Source organism: Erpetoichthys calabaricus, chromosome 2 (genome assembly GCF_900747795.2).
Source record: "Erpetoichthys calabaricus chromosome 2, fErpCal1.3, whole genome shotgun sequence".
Taxonomy (NCBI): Eukaryota; Metazoa; Chordata; class Cladistia; order Polypteriformes; family Polypteridae; genus Erpetoichthys; species Erpetoichthys calabaricus.
In genome coordinates this window covers 308,585,559-308,606,893 of record NC_041395.2, presented here as the reverse complement: position 1 = coordinate 308,606,893, position 21,335 = coordinate 308,585,559, and the positions used below count along the sequence as shown (strand labels likewise).

The 21,335-nt window shown below is 37.3% G+C and overlaps 1 protein-coding gene across 1 annotated transcript in view; it reads left to right on the top strand.

Annotated features, from left to right (window-relative positions):
* Positions 1-21,335, top strand: part of stn1 (STN1 subunit of CST complex) — a 41,487-nt gene that overhangs the window by 7,287 nt on the left and 12,865 nt on the right. The window contains exons 2-5 of the mRNA XM_028795868.2: positions 5,660-5,859; positions 11,282-11,377; positions 15,894-15,971; positions 19,843-20,010. Coding sequence (XP_028651701.2) covers positions 5,727-5,859; positions 11,282-11,377; positions 15,894-15,971; positions 19,843-20,010 — 475 coding nt within the window. The 5' untranslated portion in view covers positions 5,660-5,726. The remainder of the gene's footprint in view (positions 1-5,659; positions 5,860-11,281; positions 11,378-15,893; positions 15,972-19,842; positions 20,011-21,335) is intronic.

Genomic DNA, 21,335 nt, shown 5'->3' with positions numbered 1-21,335 from the left:
AGAGGCATAATTCTGGGAGGAGTTGGGGCAGGACAGCAGGCGCGTGCACGTGCATTAATTTTCACGCTGACTGGGATTTATGTAGCGGAAGAACGTGGAAGTTGGTGTTCGTACAGATTTATGCATCTGGATTTTTTTGTGCGTAAGCACATTTCCGCTTTTGTGCTTACGTCATGTTATAGTGCGAATTTTATGCATGGCATTATGCATGAGGCCCCTGGTCTTGTGGGGGTAGGTAACATTCATCATGAATAGAGGTCATGCATTTTCTAGAAAATATAAGTAAGATGGCAAACTGTTCCACAAAACCTACTTTTTTCTCTACCTAAGGTCTGCCTGAATTTATCTTATGTCCTATCACCTCAAAACTAGCTTTCCATTTTGATATGTATTCCTTCGGTATTGCTTCATCTTTTGCCATCAATACAAGATCATCGAAATATAAGAAATCCCATGGCAAAACTATTACAAACCCATCTGCTGCCCTGACATCACTGCAGACACTAAACTTTTATCAACGCCTGACTTTCTCAATGACTACTTTACCACCCATCATGGCAGCCTGTCATGCATTTATAGATTTGAATGAAATGTCTAATGTAGCTTCTTTCCCTTCGCCAGATGCCCATTCTGCATTTGTCTTATAACAAAGATCACATCTAATGTTCATTCCCAGGCATTCACTACCTTTCACATAATGTCTGATTCTTTACTCTTGCACTCTCTCAACCACCCTGATTCCAATGGGTGACACTTTTCTTTGTATAGTGGATATTTTATTTATTATATTTTCTGAATAGTTTGTCATGTGGTGTGTGTGCAGCAACGCACTGTATCAGTGCATGCTCCTAACCTCCTCGTCCATCTCAGTGGATTTGTTGATCTCTGTTACACTTATTTGGCATACGTGACTGAGTTTCAGAAACCGTGGGAAACAGTGAAGTCAAAAGGTGAGGCACTTTTGAAAATGAGCTCCACAGTAAAGTTTATGTGATTAAAACATAAATGTGCAACACAGTATAGATGTAACGGTTTCCACACCGTATATGTAAAGCAGAAGAAAAAGGGAGGAAACAGAACTGGTGACAAAGTTGCTGTCTCACAGGACTTGGACTCATTTTGACTCTGTGTGGGGTTGGCATGTTCTCCCAGTGTGCGGACTTTCTTTTAGGAAACTAGTTTCCTCTCACAGTGCAAAGAAACGTTTGCAGGTCGATTGGCAGCCATGAGGTGAATTAACTGGTTTTGAAAAATTGATTTATGATGACTTTAAATTGGAACAGGGTGGGTGTTTGCAAATGTGCCATATAGTTAACTCAGCCTTGCACCCTGCACTGCTAGGATAGACTTTAGCTCACTGCACGCTAGAACCAAACACTTGCAAGAAATGTAGGCCAGAGACCGGGCAGTTTAAGATAATTTCATTAAATGAAACATTTAATCCACTCCCCAAAAATATTCAGTTACAGTAATTCTAGGAAAGAAGGAGAAGGACAAATAAAAAGAAGTGTAGGCTCTTTTTTCTTGACCATTCTAATTCTAATGGTATTTCAGTCAATATTATTCCTGTGTCATGCAATAAATTAAGTGGTCTCCTTTATTGTAAAATGCTGAGTAAAGTATCTTTATATATAATACGCTACCGTGGCTGTTCGTTTGTCTGTCCAGGCTTTTAAATCACTTGTAACTTCCAAACCGTTTGACATATTGACCTGAAATTTGGTAAACATATACTACATGACGTCTACTATCCGCTTTCGGGGAGAAGATTTACCTCCAAGGTTATTCCTCTTTATTTTTATTTTATTGTAGAATCAACTCTCGGCAGCGGCCAGCAGGGCAGTGCATGTGTATGGGCGCCATTCTAATCTTTCACCGTCACTTCCCCTACCACTAAGTGCCAGCTTAAGTGAAAAATTAAAGAAAACATACTAAGTAACTGCAACACAAACACTGACTTAATCAGTTTTAACGTGAAAAGATGCAGACGAAAGAAGAGAAAAAGTGGACCGATAGGGTGGAGAAAAGAAGAGCTGCTCAGGGAGCAGCAACCACTGAGCAAACAAACGCTAAATGTACAGAGAAAGAGTATGAAAGCTATAAGTCAGGTGTATTCACTGCATGTTGTCATGTAGTGCGCCATTACTGGTCTTTTTATAATCAATCTTGCATGGATTTATTATTTTAAGACTAGGAATTCACAGCATAATTAAAAAGCAAAGTACAGACAATGAAGAAATAAAATTTCATACTAGTAAATATTCAAACTAGTAATATTCATAAATGTTTTATCACCATTATTGCTATCAAAGAGAGTCAATTAACCATTTTATAACTATTTAAAACATTTCTTCTTAGCAATAAGTACAAATTCAAATTTAATGCCATGAGATTCTTTCTATCATGTACTACTGTGCTCCACCTGCCATATAAATTACAGTGTTATTATATGATGCAGTCACCACAATCTGCAAACATTACAGCCGCAGGTTGTTTTAATATTATTATGTAAATACCTGGTTTGTCTTTAAGCACTCTGTTAAGTATGAACATTGACTCAGAGAGCCACGCTGCCCCTCCCTATTTCAATTCTAGATAAGTAACTTTTTTGTTGTTAGTGCTGGCATTTTTTAATTTCACAGCTACAAAGATCAGATTTCAAGAAGCAGGAGAAGTAAGTTAGCATTTCAGTGGTTTACGTGCGACAGTCTGCCTTTGTTTGAATAGGTTGCATTGGTGATCTGATATGCCATCTGGAGCAGCTTTCAGACTGGTGAAACAGGAACACACAAACTAGAGTAAGTGGATTAAACCTGGCTTTATGATTGTTTTGGAATGTGCAGTGCTGAGAATAGCGATCTTTAGCAGAAACATGAAGTGCTTGATTTTTATTTTTTATTAGCATATTTAAGAAAATTAAACTCAGGGGTTGAGATGTCAGAGATTTTTCTGGCCCTCCCAAGGAAAACTTGGTATTTAGCGATTATGTCTGATCAAACAGAATTGTACATACCTTAAACTTTAGATGTTAGAAGATTTGCTTCAAAATGATGTAGGGCTGTCAGAACAGACAATACTATTCAAATATTATTCAAATGTATGTAAGAAAATCATAAAGCTGTTTTCATCTGTTTGTCTGTTTTGTCATTAATTACGTAAAAACTTATTTTCACAGAATTTGCATGTGTGTTTTAAAATATAGGCTATATGGTATATCAGAGAGAAGAGTTGAAATGGTGGGAAGCAACAAAAACCAGTCCTAATGTGAATACTATCACGAATACAAGCGGCTGAAATGAGTTTTCTCCGCAGGGTGTCTGGGCTCTCCCTTAAAGATAGGGTGAGAAGCTCAGTCATCCAGGAGACGCTCAGAGTAGAGCCGCTGCTCCTCCGCATCGAGAGGAGTCAGATGAGGTGGCTCGGGCATCTGATCAGGATGCCTCCTGGACGCCTCCCTGGTGAGGTGTTCTGGGCACGTCCAACCGGGAGGAGGCCCCAGGGAAGACCCAGGACACGCTGGAGGGACTATGTCTCCCGGCTGGCCTGGGAATGCCTTGGGATTCTCCCGGAAGAGCTAGAAGAAGTGGCCGGGGAGAGGGAAGTCTGGGCATCTCTGCTCAAGCTGCTGCCCCCGCGACCCGACCTCGGATAAGCGGAAGAGGATGGATGGATGGATGTGGGGACTATGACTTCCATCAGGCAGCAGGAGTGCACAGGGGCTGATGGGAGGACGGCATTGTCAGCACACACAAAGTTTTGTATTTGGAGAACTCTTTTAACATCTTGCTGGATTATAGCTTTGCTTAAGAATATAAGACAAAAGGGCAGTTTTCTGGATCCTGAGAAATATATGTGCCCAAAATGAGTGTACTGTGTTGGCAAACTCTTATTGAAAAGGCGTGCTAATTTAGTTTTAGTAACAAAAAACTTTTAGAGTGTTATCAGTAGCCTTCCATGTGTGGCATTCAAATGAATTCTATTTGATCTGTCTTCAGAAAGTTTTATTTTCAGTTCCACTGTTTTATCTTTTATGGCTTTGGTTTAATTGTTAAAGATGAAGTGTGTATTTTTGGGAAATTCATTTTTAATTGTTGACTGCCAAATTTTAATTTTAATATTACTTCTTTGCAAGTCAGTCTAGTTTATTGTACTTTTATATCATTTACTAACATTTCAAAGTGCAGTTTTTAAAGGAAAATCACAAACCATTGCATGAATTATGAAATATATAAAAACAAACTATAGGGAAAGAGGACCTCAAAGTGCAAATGGGAAAGGCGCTGTATAAATAAAATGTGTTGTTATTATTGTTGCTTTTATTAAATAAACAGCAACGCAGCCATAGCACAGACTGTTTGAGCCTGCCTAAATGGCATTTGTGCTTTGTCTGTCCGGGCAGGTAGCTCATAACCCCCTGCTCCCACAAACAATTTCTCACTACCCATCTCTCTTTTTCTTTCTTTCTTTTAGTTTCTCTTTCTCTCTAAATCTCCATGCTGGTTTAATTTCTACTCAGTTTTGACACTAGCTGCCCTCTTAACCACTAATTTAAAAATCCTCTGGACAGCAGATGCCTGTAAAGCCCAAAATTGGGCACACTTCTAATAAAGGCCCAGAAACACTTTGTTAGGACGAAAACTACCTCTTGCATTTCCTGGTGTCCCTGTACTCCTAGTCCTTTAGTGTTCCTTAAAAAGAAAGGTCACTAGCGCAGCTCCCCAGGTACCTGCTCTGTTAGAAGGATAGCACAGTTCCATTTGTTACCTTCAGAGGCTGTGTGCTTTCCATTTACTGGTAAGTGAGTACACCTCTGCCTTAACTGACTTTATAAGCTCTGTGCCTTCACAAAGGTACAAGGTGGGTACCTCCTCTGGTCTCTATTTGATCATGGTCAGATATCCTTTCAATCATCTGGATATCCTGCATTATAGCACCTTAGGAAAGCATTACTTGTGCTTAGGCTGCAGCTCTCATCTTCCTACTGGTACTCCTGACTCTTATCGTTCTGAGTCGCCTAACACACATACAGGGAATACTGCCCTGTAGTTGTCTCTGTACTTCCATACTGGGGACAATAGAGCTTGTTTTGAATATACAGTGTGTCTCTATCTTTCTGTTTTCATGGCGTTCTGTGGCACTTCCTTCTGCAGTGTAACAATGGCGTGAATCTCCTGTCCCAGACACCCTCTTGCAAGCCAGGTGCCCCCCTCACAATACATATTTTTAAATTTTCTTTAAAAAGTTTAAAAGCATGAATATAGGTAGGTAAGGATATGGAGTACAAAAAAATGTGAATTCATTCTGCATTTGGAAAAATAGATACACATGCCCTCCCTGAATTTTCACTACGGTGGAAAACAATACTGATGGTTTTGGTGCAGTAGTGGCATTGGGTTCTGTTCCAATTTTGTGATGATAAGGTGATCACACAGTTATTTGTCAGTCATTAAACAGGAGTCAATTTAAAGAGGCACAGATGGCTTTGATTTTTAGAATGTGGTTCAAAAATCAGCTATTCTTCTCATACAAATAAAACTTGCTCTCCTGCTGTGCTGCCTTTAGCAAAAGCAGAAACAAAACCACTCGTCACGCTTTCATTCTGCTTTCTGCCAAGGTCGTCTTCATATTGAAATTCTTCTGTTTGTTTTTCTCTGTATAGGTTTCCTAAAGTACGAGGGAGCACTGGTATTTCATAGTGCTGCTCCTGTCATTTAAAATCCAGTCAGATGCATTCTGAACCAGAAAATACAGAGGAAGAACCCTTGCCTATTCTTTGGGGACTGGATCCCATTTTCAGTGCATTTGCAAAGCTCTACATCAAGGATATACTGGAACTTCAAGAATCGTACAGAGTGCCTGGTATTATGACTTATGCTAAAATATTTTGCATTCCCTCATTTGGATAAAGGGTACACAATTTAAATAATTGTTATCTGTCTTCATTAATTAACTAGCTGAAGACATAAATAAGGATTTGATTGAGTTTAATTTAAATTACAAATTCAATTATTTAGTCAATCTTCTTAATATAAAAAGCTTTTAAGTATGAGCATCATTATCACTTCAGGCATAAAAGCTAATTAAATGTACATAATGTAAAATTCAGTGATGAGACTTATAAAAAGAACAGAATGCCTATTTGATATAGATTATTAGCATCTTTGCCTGTATTCATACCTGTAGTTTTAAAAATATTTTGCTTAGCATCTGCGTATGGTTATATAAACTGTGAGTATATATATATATATATATAAATATATAGAGAGAGAGTATATATGTGTGTGTATGTATTGTGGACCACTAGGCTGGCACCACCAGCTTAACCCGACACAGACAAGTGTGGGACACAAGTTCAAGGCACACAGTGATTTTTATTTTTTTTTCCTTTCTTGTGGGAAACATCTTCCCCGTCTCCCACAAGCACAGCAACACAGCACAATGCACAAACAATAAATCTTCCCCTTCACTCTTTTCCTTCTCCTCCACTCCTCTGGTCAAGCTTCGTCTTCCTCCTTCCGACTCTGGCTCCCCGAGTAGTGGCTGCTGGCTCCTTTTATAAGGCACCCGGAATGCTACTCCAGGTGCTTGATTACTCGTTTCCAGCAGCACTTCCAGGTGTGGCAGAAGAACTGCCCATAAGGGCTCAGCATCTCCTCCTGAAGCACCCCCTGGCGGCACCTGCGGATCCCAACAGGGCTGCACCAAACTCCAACTCCAATGAAGCCCTGCAGGAGTCTGTGGCACCGCTGCAACCCAGGGGGTTTGCCATCCAGTATCCCGGGGGAAGTAACGCTGTAGACACACTTGCTCCCCCAGTCCTCTCAGCGTGGAGGTGCCCCGGCCACACGCCACAGTATGTATAGTATATATACCGTATATACAGTATGTATGTATATTTGTATACAGTGGAAACTAAAAGTATGTGAACCTTATACAAATGATCACATTTATTTATAAATTTGTCTTAAAATGTGGTCTGATCTTCATCTAAGTTACAGTAATGAACTCAATCTGTTTTAACTAATAATGTGTAATTTATTGTTTTGTTCTTGTTCATATTGCATACATCATTTAAACATTCACAATGCAAGTTGGAAAATATATGTGAACCCCTAGGCTAATGACTTAAACAAAAGCTCATTTGAGTCAGGAGTTTCCAGACCTTTAAATCCAATCAGTGAAATGAGATTTAAGGTTTGTTTTAGAGTTATTAGCAGGTTAGGTACACTGGCGATTCTAAATTGCCCCTAGTGCGTGCTTGGTGTGTTTGTGTGTACGTGCCCTGCGGTGGGCTGGCGCCCTGCCCGGTGTTTGTTTCCTGCCTTGCGCCCTATGTTGGCTGGGATTGGCTCCAGCAGACCCCTGTAACCCTGTAGTTAGGATATAGTGGGTTGGATAATGGATAGATGACCAATAAAAAACTTCAAATCATTTTGAGTTTGCTATTCACGTGCTTCACAAAAAAGACATCTCAGAAGATCTATGATCAAGAATTGTTGATTTGCATAAAGCTGGGAAGGGTGACAAAATACTTTCAAAGAGTTTACATATTTATCCACCCACAGCTGGACAAGTTGTGTATAAATTAATAAGATTTAGTACCGTGGCTATCGTTCCCTATTAGTTGGCTTCCAGCCTGGATGACTCAAAAGACACAAACAACGTTTAATGGAATCACTGAAACAAGTTAACCTCTCTGTTCATTAAAACATTTAACAGATGTGGTGTCCATGGTTGGTCACCAAGGAGTAAGCTGCTACTCTCCAAAAAAAAAAAATATAATCATTGAATACTTGACGTTTGCCAAAGTCCAGCTTGACACTCCACAACGCTATTGGGAAAATGTTTTGTAGACCGATCAAACTTGAGTTGTTCCAGAAGAATACAAAGCATAAAACGGGTATTGCAATATAATGGTGAAGTATTGTGGAAGGAGTATCCTGATTTGGGGCTGGTTTGCTGCCTTCGAGCCTGCACACCTTGCCATCATCAAGGGGAAAATTTATTCCTAAGTTTATCCTACAGAATAATGTCAGAGGTGGCTATCCATCTGCTGAAGCTCAGTAGAAGTTGGGAGATGTATTAGGATGATGACCGCAAACATCAAAGTAAAATTGCTACAGAATGGCTTTGCAGATCAAAGCCCAGACCTTAAACCAACAGAATGCTGTAGAATGACCACAAGGGAGCCATTCACACCAGATATCCCAAGAATATGGCTGAACTAAAGCAGTTATGTGAGTAAGAATGGTCCAAAATACCTTCTGAATGATGTGAAGGTCAGATCCTCAGTTACTGAAAGCACTTGTTTGAGAAAGCCAAACGTTACCTTTTCCAAAGCACACTGTGAATTATAATCATTTATTTGTAATTAGTTTAAGTGTATTGTATTTGTCTATACTTCTGACTTAGAAGATCTGGTAACATTTTATGACCAATTAATGCAGAACACCGGGTAATTCCAACAGGCTGTCATTTTCTTGCCACTGTATGTACGGTATATACAGTATATCTATCTATCTATCTATCTATCTATCTATCTATATATATATATATATATATATATATATATATATATATATATATATATATACTGTATATGGTAGTGCTTATAAGTTTACATACCCTGTAAGAATTTGTGAAATATTGGTCATTGTTTGTAAAATGTATGCAATCATGCAGAAAGCTTTCCTTTTAATTAGGGAGTGTGCTCAGGCGTGGTGATTTATTATCACATAATTGTGTGTGCCCTTTTTAAATCATAATCATAACTAAAATCACCTAGATGGGCCTGATCAAAAGTTTACATACCCTTGAATGTTTGGGCTGATAATATACACACAAGTTGGCACACACAGCATCACATCAAGAGTAATTAAGGGTGAGTTTCCACACTTGTAACCTCTTGGATTGTAATCAGTGTCTGTGTATAAATTATCAATATAAACTCATACAGAGCTGCACTGACTTTGCTGAGTACCAAACCATAGGAGAAGCAAAAGAACTGTCAAAGGAACCGGTGAGAAAGGGGTGTTGTTTTATAAAAAAAAAAGGATATAAAAAGATATCCAGAGATCTGAAAATGGTCTGTCAGTATTGTTCAGATTCTGAAAAAAAAGTGGAAAGTTTGGGGTTCTGTTGTTACCAGGCCATGGTCATGTAGGCCAACCGAGATTTCAGCCACAACTTCCAGGATAATTTCTCGAGCTGCCAAGAAAAACCCACAAGCCACTGAGATAAGGTTTCTCTACAAACAAGTGATGTTGCTGTTTCAAGATTGACAATAAGGAGGTAGTTGGAAAAAAATGGATGCATGGTTCGAGTTGCAAGGAAAAAAGCCTTTACTGTGCCAACAGTACAAAACAGTCCACTTACCATCTCCTAAACAACATCTAGACAAGCCTTAGAACTATTTGAACAAAGTCCTTTGGAGTGATAAGAGCAAAATTGAACTTTATGGTCACAACCAGAAACGCTAATTTTGGAGAGGACAGAACAAGGCCCATGACGAAAAGTACACCATCCCTACTATGAAGCATGTAGGTGGATATGATGTTCTGGGGTTGTGTGAGCTACAGTGGCAGAGGTAACTGAGTGAAAATTGATGACAAGATAAATGCAGCATGTTACCAGAAAATACTGGAGGACAACATCTATTCATTAGACTAGAAGCTGTGCATGGGACACACTTGGATCTTCCAACATGACTGTGATCCAAAACACAAGTCCAAGTTGACCCTTCAGTGGCTATAGCAGAAAAAAGTGAAGGTGCTGCAATGGCCATCACTGTCTCCTGACTTCAGTTTCATTGAGCCACTTTAGGGAGACCTCAAACATGCAGTTTATGCAAGACAACCCAAGAATGTATAGGACCAGGAATCTTTTTGCCAAGAAGAATGGGCAGCTGTACCACCTGAGAAAATCAAGGGTCTCATCCACAACTTATCACAAAAAACTACATGTCTTCATTGATACTATAGGGGGCAATAAACAGTAGTAACAACTAAGGGTATGCAAACAGGAACCACCTCATTATTTTCCTTATCTCTATGTTTTGTTTAATGGTTATGTTATTCTTGATGCATTATAGTTTAACTTGGATTCCATTAAAAGTAAGCAAAATGTCTTTTACCTGATCAGACATCTTTGTCTTTAAAGTATTGTACACATCTTACAAATTCTGCCAGGTTATATAAAATTAATGAGAACAAATGTGTGTGTAAAATTCAGGGCTAATAACAAAAGTGCAAAAGAGCTGGCTGAGTCATAGCTCTCAAGTGAAAACACCTTTAACAGACATTTGGACCTGAACCAAAGAAAAGACTTCATGACGACACCATCCAAACCCCACCTCATTGATCCACCTACCCCTCCCCTCTCATTTGCTTTATATTGCCTTTGATTCCTGCATGTCTAATCATTTTCCTCTGATGATGACACCTGGTAGGTTGGATCAAAAACTACTTTAAAATACGTGATTCATTTTTTCCCCTTTGTGGATTACTAGCTACACACACCCACATACACACAAATAAATATATATATATATATATATATATATATATATATATATATATATATATATATATATATATATATATAATTACACACACAGATAAATGTAATAAGAATTTTCTTCACTGTAGGAGATTTCTTCCATAAGACTGCTGAATATAATGTTGAATAAAAATGCACTAGCATTTATTACCATTTCATTAAAAATTCATGGTGCCTCATCTTTTATGCCTATTCTAGTGTCTAGTGAAAATAGCCAGAGCTTATAAAGGTTAACATAAGGTCAAAGACTAGATAGAGGCCAACTGTGCTCTATTATACTGTAAATATAATAGCTGATATACTGTATAGAGTTGAAGTATCAGTTTAACCTTTAAGGTAATTAAAAACAAGAACAAGTTATAATTTAATATAAATAGTTATGTAATAGTTTACAAAATGCATAATGTGATTATTATTTCTAAATGTACAGTAAGGCTGAGGATGAGACAAGACTTTGTTCAACAGATGGATCCTTAGATGAACGTATTATACTGAGGTCACAGTGAAAGAGGATCACATGCTTCCAATGTCCATGTGGATATTTTTCAAGAAACGTCAACTTGCTGTCAGCAATGATATCACAGTTATGGACCCTATGCTTGTTTTGTTAGAATCCTTCCTTATAAATGATGAATGGAGATTTCAGATAGCTATGGGCTGTGTGTATTTGTTTTCACAGATCTATGTAATTTGCAGTGCTTAAAATAATGCTTTATCTTTTCAGGCATTTTCTTTTATAAAACTCATCCAGTAACTAAAGTAGACATTTTGGGAACAGTTGTCCACAAGAGAGAACGAGAAGACTTCTTTTCTTATGGGGGTAACACAGTTTGATTTGTTTAAGTATGAAATGTTATAGTGACTATAAAAAAGTATTTACCCCCAAATGATTCTCAGCTTTCTCACTTCCTTTTGCAAGTCCAGACAAATGCATTACACTTTAATGAAAAGAGAAAAACGTAATGAAATATGTACATTGAAATATATACACTAGCTGACGCCCGCCGTGTAAGAATAGGAACAGAAAACAGTGAGAAAGGAATTCAGAAATCAAGAAGAAATAAATACTTCTTGAAAGATGCAGTGTGCATGTAGAATTTCCGGTCATGCAGGATTACATGTGAAAGTGATAAATAAATCCAGCTTTCCGAATTTACGTACTATGGCCATGGCATCCTGACGGTTTTGTTGCATGTATGGATGGATCTTGGACTTCCTGGAAATGTGGACGGTAATATGATAATTTTGCCTACACGTACGTTGTTATTTTCAGCGTTTGCTTGCAGTGCGTCTAATAGTTCCACGCGCAGGTCTTGTTGATGTAATCTGAGATAGTTGAGACGCGTGCCCTCTATTCTAACATACGCATCTACAACGAACTGTTGGAATAGTTTGCCGCTGGAGTGCAAAATACTAAATGTATTATTCCTCATTGCTAATCTGTACGCGTAAAATTGGCATTGAGTAAGCCTTATTCGCTTGGCGGTTCTTTTATCTGGAACATGTTGTAAATCTTTGTGCCAACCAATGTCTCCATAAGGGAATAAAAGTGGGTAAACCATAGGATCGCAATTCATATTAAGCGTGGAAATCTGTTTACAGGAGTTGCCTATGGGATAGATGCAAATGTCCCTTTCGGACTCTTGGATTGGACTGAGCGATTTCATGCATGTGTTTGTATGATTTAGCGAAGCGGTTGATGGTTTTGAGCATGGAATCTAGCTGGAGAAGTACATTTTCGCTGCTTGCAGAGTTTGCTTTATTTTGTAAGCGTACTTCAGCAGCTTGTGCTGTGTCAAAAACATACAACTGTCCATATCCTGGAGAGGTAGAAGTGTTAGCGTATACTGGAGAGATTTGGTGATAAACCAGAAGAGAAATATATATAAGAGATATATATATTGAAATCTATTGAAGTTCAAGGGCAAGCTTATTGTCACATGTACAGTACTGTACAGTAAAATTTCTGCATGTCACCATTCTTTAGCACCGTGATTAGCAACTTATTACTAGTCAAATTCTAATACTTTTTAAAAGCAAGTTAAGTTTTTATACACTTAAACAGTATTAGGAAGGCAATATAGATGTATGAGTATATTAAGCTACAGCTAGATGGTAAAGACAAGGTAAACTCTGTTCCAGTCTGTGCTGCTTTTTCTGCCTTCAACTAACAAGTCACCCAGTTCCCAATAGGTATTTCAGCAGTACACTATGGTGGAAGCAAGTGTTGTTATGACACATGCACTGCAAGTACGTGTTCTAATGCCAGCCGATGTAGCCTTATCAAGGTATACAGTAAGTGGAATCACTAGACACCTGGGGCCTCATGTATAACGCCGTGCGTAGAACTCACACTGTAACATGGCGTAAGCACAAAAGTGGGAATGTGCGTATGCACATAAAAATCAAGATGAATAAATCTGTGCGTTTGCTAACTTCCACGTTCTTCCGCTACAGAAATCCCAAACAGCGTGAAAGTAACGCACGTGCATGTGCCTGCTGCCCCACCCCAACTCCTCCCAGAATTATGCCTCTTTGAATATGCAGATCAATATAAGTAGCCCTTAAGCTCAGTGTTATGGGAAAAGCATGGGGGAAAATAGAAGAATTTCCGCGTATACCAAGTGGAGGCAAGGAAAAACTTACTATTCGTTGGTTTAAACAGTGATATAATCAACAAAAGGAAGTTGATCATATGACATATAGTGTCGGAGAAACATGAAAGCTCAAGTTCACAAAGTCGCACAGTGCCTGAAATAAAAAAGAAGTTGTCACATATCAAAGTCGCCGTGAAAAGGTGAGTCGTAGCCCACCGTCTCAGTGTCATATGAAAGCTTATTAGGGTACAGAGAAAAAAAATAGGCACACAGTGCAGAAAAAAGCTCAAAATGTCAACTTTAATTTCGAAATTTCCACTTTAATCACGTAGTTTATTTTGTCATTAAAGTAGAACATCATAAACTTCATCTTAAAATCGTTTAATTTAGTAGTTTCTCAAATCCCATCATAACTAAAGTAGCACGTTAAATGCCTTGTTTTGTGTTTGATCTTATATATGCTGTATGTCTGTGAATCACTACGTGCTTCCAGGCTTTCTCTTCCTCCGACAGGACACAGAATCCATTACATTCGTGAAATTACAGCTCTCTGAATAATTAAAATACTGAGATATATACATGATATCTTTTTCATGATGATAGGAATGAAAGTATGTTATTAAATATAAGAACACGGTGACGCAGTGATTGTTCATGTCTCACGCAAGATGCTTGCTGCGCCATATGTGACCTTCGATGAAATAATGTATTGCAGCAGTGCTGTCTCTTTCAAACGTACTAATTCCTGTCCTTACTTTTCTTTCTCCAAATACCTAATCGCCACACGATCAGCTCTGTAATAGACGTTAAGCCATCTGTAAGCTTAGAATGACGATTCTTCAGAACGTTTAAGGAACATTGAAATATCTTCATAGTACGTATTTAATTATTCTATCCATCTATCCTTCCAGTGTCACGCCAGCCCAGCAAGAATACAGCATGAGGTAGGAACAATCCGTGAATTGGCTAGCGATGCGGCACTGTGTCCTCACATGTTTAATTATTAACAATATAGATTATTTAAATGAAGTTAAAGTTTTATCTGTATAATATAATCAACATATTTTGCTGCATTTCATCTTAAAAATGATATTGTCATCATATGTAAAGATGCACTTTATAAACTGGCGCAGGTTGTGCAATATTTAACTAGTGCAAGTTTACAGTGAGGTAATTGTAATTATAAGTACAAACAATTCTACAAGGAGCACTTGATGGACTGATTGAGTGCGTTTAAAGTTCTTGAGATGAAACTGTTTCTGAACCGCGAGGTCAGTACAGGAAAGGCTCTGAAGCGTTTTGCTGTGGCTGAGGCAGCATGTGCGTGATGCTGTATACCGATAATCGTCTTTCCGATCAGCTGCTGCTGTGATTCCAAACTCAGATACAGTGATATAAATACTCCGAGTGGTGCTTTGAGAGTAATATGGAAGAAGATGATCCTCTGTGGCAACCCTTAACGGGAGCAGCTGAAAGAAGAAAAAGAAGGTGCAGTGAGAGTAACAATGCTAAAGCAGTTATGGTATTTGGAATACTATGGGTATTCCCTGGACATTATATTGTTACAGGTTAATTACAATCAGATGCATTACACTAATAAACAATATGCAGTTAGTTTCAGTGTATTTATAAAGCCGCATCAGGAATGTGGATCTAAGAAAGAAAGGGTAACCACACAGGAACAGTAGCACTGCTTTAACGCTGGGTGCCACCAGTCTGCAAAACCGAGCGGAGAACTTGCGTGCACCAGGGTATGAGGTACCGTGGAAATGTGCGTGGCTTTACGCCAAGTTTAGGTTTTATACATTGCGATTTGAGCGTGGAAACATTCATATGCAACATTTCTATGCGTACACACCATTTATACATGAGCCCCCTGAAAGACTGAATCACAGCTAATTAAACAATTGTCAGTTACTAAAAAGCAATACGGACAGCCTAAGCAACATATCTAGTAAGAGAAGATTGATTGATGGACATTTTAATATTAGCAGGTAGTCAATACTAGAGCTTGGTTGCTCTATACTTAAAGGCCTTTACAAAAAATGTAATTTTTAATAAGCAACCAAGCAACTGTTGACATATACAAATTCTCCCTTCTGTAGGAACTTTAGAGTTCCTAAACTTCATCTTGGTAGCATCCCAGATGTACTTCTCACTTACTTAGATACAAAATGTTGTGGAATTTCTTTTACTATGCACATTTGCACTTGTACCATTTTTCTTTTTCCGAGTCTTTGTTTTATCGATTATTACTTTTTTATACTATTATCCCAGATTTGCTTTAATATGCAATTGACTTTTTAAATTATTTTTTGAGCTGTACTAATTAAGAGTTGGACTTCTCAGAGTGGGGTCTGTTAAATCTTATTGGGTGGAAAATATCTTCGTTGCTCACAAGAAGATTCTTTTCAGCTAATAATGTGACTTGTTTAGGTATTTCATTGTAATGGAAACAAATATTTTTGAAATTAGACATTTTCTGTTTTTCCTTTTCAAAGATCTATAGGATTCTGTTTACAATGTGTCTTACAAATTTTTACAGTAATCGATGGCAACAACATTAATTAAATACATTAATATTTTATACTATGACACAAAAAGTGAACTGTTGAAGGGGTTAAATATTTCTATAGCCATTATACATACATTTGCTGCACACTCATAGCACTTTACTCTTTTTGTAAAACTTCATTCTGCAATGACATTTGATAGTTTTTTTTATTGTAATACCTGCAGTGGATGACAGCACTGGAGTCATCAATTGTGTCTGCTGGAAGAACACGTTCTGGAAAGAGTACACAAAACCAAGTACATGTGAGTTAGTTATTGCTTTTATTTAATTTTGTTACAAATGAACAATCATTCCTTTTAAGATTGCGCATTTTATTAAAAAATGTATTCATGTTAATCAAAGCCAAGCATAAAACATTGGAAGGTAATGAATGACAAACATAAGTTATAAAATCTTGTAGGCAACATTTGTAAACTATAAGATTATTAAGGAAAAGCAGGCAGCCTTGTGGATTGAGAGTGCTTATTTTTAACCCCAAATATACACATATATACAGACGCAGGAAAAACTTGCTCAGAGAATAAAGTCAAAGTTACTGACCCTGTTTTCTGAAGAAAGCTAAGACAGCATATTTTAGATGAAAAACGGTTTCATTTTAAATTAGTATTCTCTTGACAAAATATTATTTTTAGCGCAAGTTTAAATTAGCTTTTTCTTGCTAAAATGTGAAGTACTTTAAGTAGTTTAGGTGAGAATAGGCCATTCAGTCCAGCATAGCCTGCCAATGTCTAATTGCCTAGTTTTTGCATAATACTGTAATACTGAGATGAAATGTGCAGGTCCTTTGGTCTTTTAAAGTGATGTTTCTGACTCAGAAAAATCAAAATCAGGACGTACACTAATGGTCAAAAGGTTAGGTTAGCAAAAACTGAAAAAAAGGAAATTTTTGAATATTACAAATGGGTCTTCTTCAGGGAACAGCTAATAGGTTACAAGCTTCAGATGTTTTGCAGTAGTTAAAGTAAATGAAGCCATGCAAATTAAAGCAAACAATTTGCACAGGTGTGTCAACTTATGTTGATTACTTAAAAACCCTCTGTCTATCTTAAAGCAGAGCTGGAGCAGACTGCGTTACTACACCCTCTGAAGTACTGCTTGGACAATATTCCAGTGATAATGGCAAAAAAAATAACAATTAACAAATGACATGAGACAGAACATTACTACCCTTAGAGGTGTGGGCCTTTCATTTAGAGAAATTGTAAAAAAAAAAAAAAAAAAGAAGCAAAGTGTCAGTGAGTACAGTGGTGTCCTACAGAATCCAAAGGCAACTGGAAGAAGCTCTTATAGGAAGAGATTTGGCAGGCCCAAAGTTACAACCCAATCAGAAGACAAGTTTCTGAGGGCTACCAGCTTGTGTGACAGGCACCTCGCAGCACAACTGCTTCAAGCACAGCTTAACAGTGGTAAAAAAAGTAAGTCTCAGTTTCTACTGTGAAGAGCAGAGTTTATGTTTCAGGTTTGACAGGGTTAGTAGCAGTAAGAAAGTCATTCATAGGGTCTTGAAATACCGGCTACTACTGCAGACTGGATAAAGTCTCCTCTTCCTATTACTTCATATTTCCTGTATCATAATTTCTTTTATTTTGAATATTTAAATATTATACCAGAGGGTGATAGTTAGATATTAAGCTGTACATACACCAAACCTCCAGAGACTGCATTTCTTTAATCCACTGTCAAAATATCTGAAATATGAAAGAAAAATAATTCAAAATTCAGTTTTTAATCGGTATTTATAAAATCCTCATGTAGAGATCAGGTACGTCAAATAGCTTTTTATGTTTTCACTATGTATTAATTCAAATTACTCAAATTGAATTATTTGTATAATTGATAATTACCCAGTGAAATGTTATGATAAAATACATTATTTGTGCAAAAAATATTCTTTATAAGCAAATATTGTACAAAGTGAGTAATTAAATGCATATCTGAAAAAGAAGGTGATTGTTATTGATTATCAGTATGTGGGTGATGATGCTCTTTCTTTCTACATGGACCGTTCAGTTTTCTTCAACAGTATCACATTTCATAGCCACTTTAGTGAAATTTTATTTTGTGATTACTTTTTTCCAATTGTTTCTTTTTTTCATCTTTTAAGCACAAAGAAAATTAAATTTTCTATCATTCCTTTCTTTGAGAACACCATAATTCAATCCCAAGGACAAATAGATATGCAACATATTTACTCATTAACTTTACACGACAAATATTTTAGAGATAATAGCCTTAAGGGCTTAAGTTTTATTTCAGATGCTGCCACTGCCTGTGTAAAGGTAGTATGTTCTCTCTCTCTGTCTGAGGGGATTCTCTATGAATATTCGAGTTTCTTCCCATGTCATAAAGATAAGCTTTTTAGGCTAGTTTGTTTGTGCCTCTAAATTGACCCAGTATTTGGTTTAGGTATATGAGTGAGTGCATTCTACGTTGGGCTGGTATCCCGTTCAGTGTTTCTTCCTACCTTGATCTTGATCCTGTCAGTATTGGTCATGGTCCGTACAACCCTGTAACAGAGTGAACAGGTTTGATGGAAAATTAATTTTCCATTTTGTAGTCAAGAAAACTAGCTAACATTAAAGTCCATCCTACAGGAATAATTATTAAACAATGAAAGAAATTTTACAGAAAGTGCTGTTCAGAATTATGCAGTACAGTGTCATGGGTAGTCAGAACTTGTCCCAGCAACAGCTGATACACATCTACTCTTAACCTTAGTGGGTCTGTTAACCAATGGCAAGTAGTAGTATTATGAACAGTGCACACAAATTAGCAAAAAAGAGGATTAGGCTTCCAGAAAAACCCACAAACATGCCAGGACCTTCACAGGATTGTCCAGAGATTCCCTACTTCAGGCAGCCTGACCCCAAAACTCAAAGGGCACAATTTGGACAACACAAGCCTAAAATGGGGCCCTTTATATTTAAAGTTCAAAGTATATTTTTAAATGTTCTAAATAACACCAAATATGCCCCACAAGGAAGAGGACCAGTCAAACCTCTGGCTTGAGGAACAAGTCCAGTTCAAAAATCATTATAAATAAATACATTTATTTGAAATTAACAAAAAGGGCAGAAAATGCTTTGCCTAAAATTGTAACCCAGGGCAAATTAGTTCCAATATGAAACCCAAGAGCCAAAAACTAAAGACAGAAAAAAATAAATCTAAAAACCAGAGAACCAATACCCACAATGAATGCACTCTTCATCTTTAATTGAATCAGTGAATAACCAACTTCCCAGCCTCAAATATAAAGGCTGATGGCAGTAACATTAGACTCTCCCTGCCTCATGGGGTTTCACGCACAACACACAAGGAAAATATACACACTTAAGTACATAATACATAAATACTAACAATAAAAAGGAAATGTAGACATAAGCCAGATAATAAATCCTGGCTATAACATAACAGATTGCAGAGCCCCAAATGGAAGAGCCACGCAACTATCTGTGGAGTAATTGAATTAGGGTCTGTATCTGCGAAGGAACCAAATTACTTGCTGAGCCATTATACTATTAATGAAAGAAAGAAAAAAGTGATGTATGACTGTCCTAATTCAAAATAACAAAATAGAAAGAACAAAAAGGAGAAACTATATTTGACCCAGTTTAGTTGAGCATGGAAACATTCTCCATCCAAACAGTTATTTTTGTGATTAAGCATTTAAATTAGTAATTTATCTAATATTTTATTTTTATAAAAAATACATATTCAATTAAGATAATCCTTAAGAAATGGAATCCTACTTGATTATATATGTACAAAGTTTTAAGATATTACAACAATCTAGAAGGAAACCAAGACCAAGCAAATTGCTTTGAAAAATTCTCTGAAGAGGTTGTCCATTTTTCCACAATTACACAATGCAAAACGTCAGGCAACTTTTTCTATTTGGTTGGATCTCTTTTATCAGTTAACTGATTATCAGAAACATGACTATTTTATTGAGTATGTTTTATTCTTAAAAGACATGGAGTAAAGAAAAGGTCACTGTAGATATACAAACCAGAATTAAACAGCTGCATGATTTGGATTCTTAATGCTGTTTGGAAAAACAAACGGGCAAATGAAAAAACACATTATAATATACTTTTTGTTTATCTCTCATAGCAAATATTTCATATCCCACAACAGCGGCATTTAATGTGGCCGATCAGATGAGGAAATTGCAGCAGGTGGTACAGCGGCAGTCCTGCCTTGAAATTGGTGATGTGATCAGAGTCAGAGGTCACATAAAGAATTCAAGACAGCAACGAGAAATTATCGCCTGTACTTATTGTAAGGAAAATAACATGTACAACTCTTCATTTATTTTGACCAAGATTTTTTTTCTGTTCAACTGAACAACTTCAGAAAATCAACAAATTACGTACAAAGAATTATTTTTGCATTTATGACATACACGTCTATTGCATTATTATGATGCAGTCATTATTTATTATGTAGTCTTGTATTTTTATTTGTTTGACCAAAGTATTTCTGTGCCTATTTATTGAATATACACAGAAATATCGCTACATAAAATTAATTTTGGTGTGCTTTGAAGTGTAATCAAGTAAGATTACCTTGTAGAAAATATTAACTATTCATGATCCATGATGCTCCCTTTCACCTTGGTGATATTTGTCCCAGTCATTTTCCATCCACTGTTAGAAGTAGTAAAAATCAGAGCAGTGCAGACAAAACCATTATCCCTAACATTTTTCTGCATTTCTTCCCTGGTTTTGTCTCAAGGCAGATAAAAGAAGTGTCCTAGTTCTGGAATTGGGTCTCATCCTACTGTGTCATACCTGAGACTCCTTCATTGCAAGGGGTACATGAGCTTCCTGACTAGATGCTCAAAGCATGTCTTACAATGTCTGTCTTCCATGTTGCTTCTGGATTGTTAAACTGTTTACCCTTTTAAAGCTGAGAAGCTGTTTTCCTCTGCTTCTACTCCAAGTCTTATTCTTTTGGGCACAGCTCATGGTTGGACGTTAGAAATGTAGATTGGTTGGTAAAAGGAGAGGCTGCATGGTGGTTTTGGCCACTTTCTCGATCTAATCAGAAGGGAGAGTTGCACAATAGGAGAATACCACACAAAGATCTGTCTTGCTTGCTTCTCTCAGCTTGCAACCAAAGTAGTCTTTACCTCTTGTCATTTTCTGGCCAGTAAGAAATTGCCATAGTTCACTACATCTCTCAAAGGACTTTTTGCTGTAGGCAGATTTTAACTCCAAAGTGGGCTGTCTTCTGGTTAAACCGAGAATACGTTTTCAGTATCAGCTATTTAAACACTTGGGGGGAAACTACAGTGCAGTTTGGTGGTCACAAAGATTGCTGCATATCTGAGCTTTCTACTGCCTTAAATTTCCAGGTTGTTTAGTTATCTTCCTGCTTGCATGGTTTAAAAGGACAAAATGGCCCCATTTGTTCTCTTTGGGACAGTGACATCTTACTAGTTGGAGAGTAATGACCAAACGTCTGTTACTCCTCTGAAGCTCAAGGTTTTACAGGGATATATGGTCCTACTTCTGACTTAAGACCCTGTGCCTCTCTTTACTAGATCAGAGGTGTTCTGACCATCTGTCAGCCCTGTCAAGCTTCACATTCTCTCTGAGGAA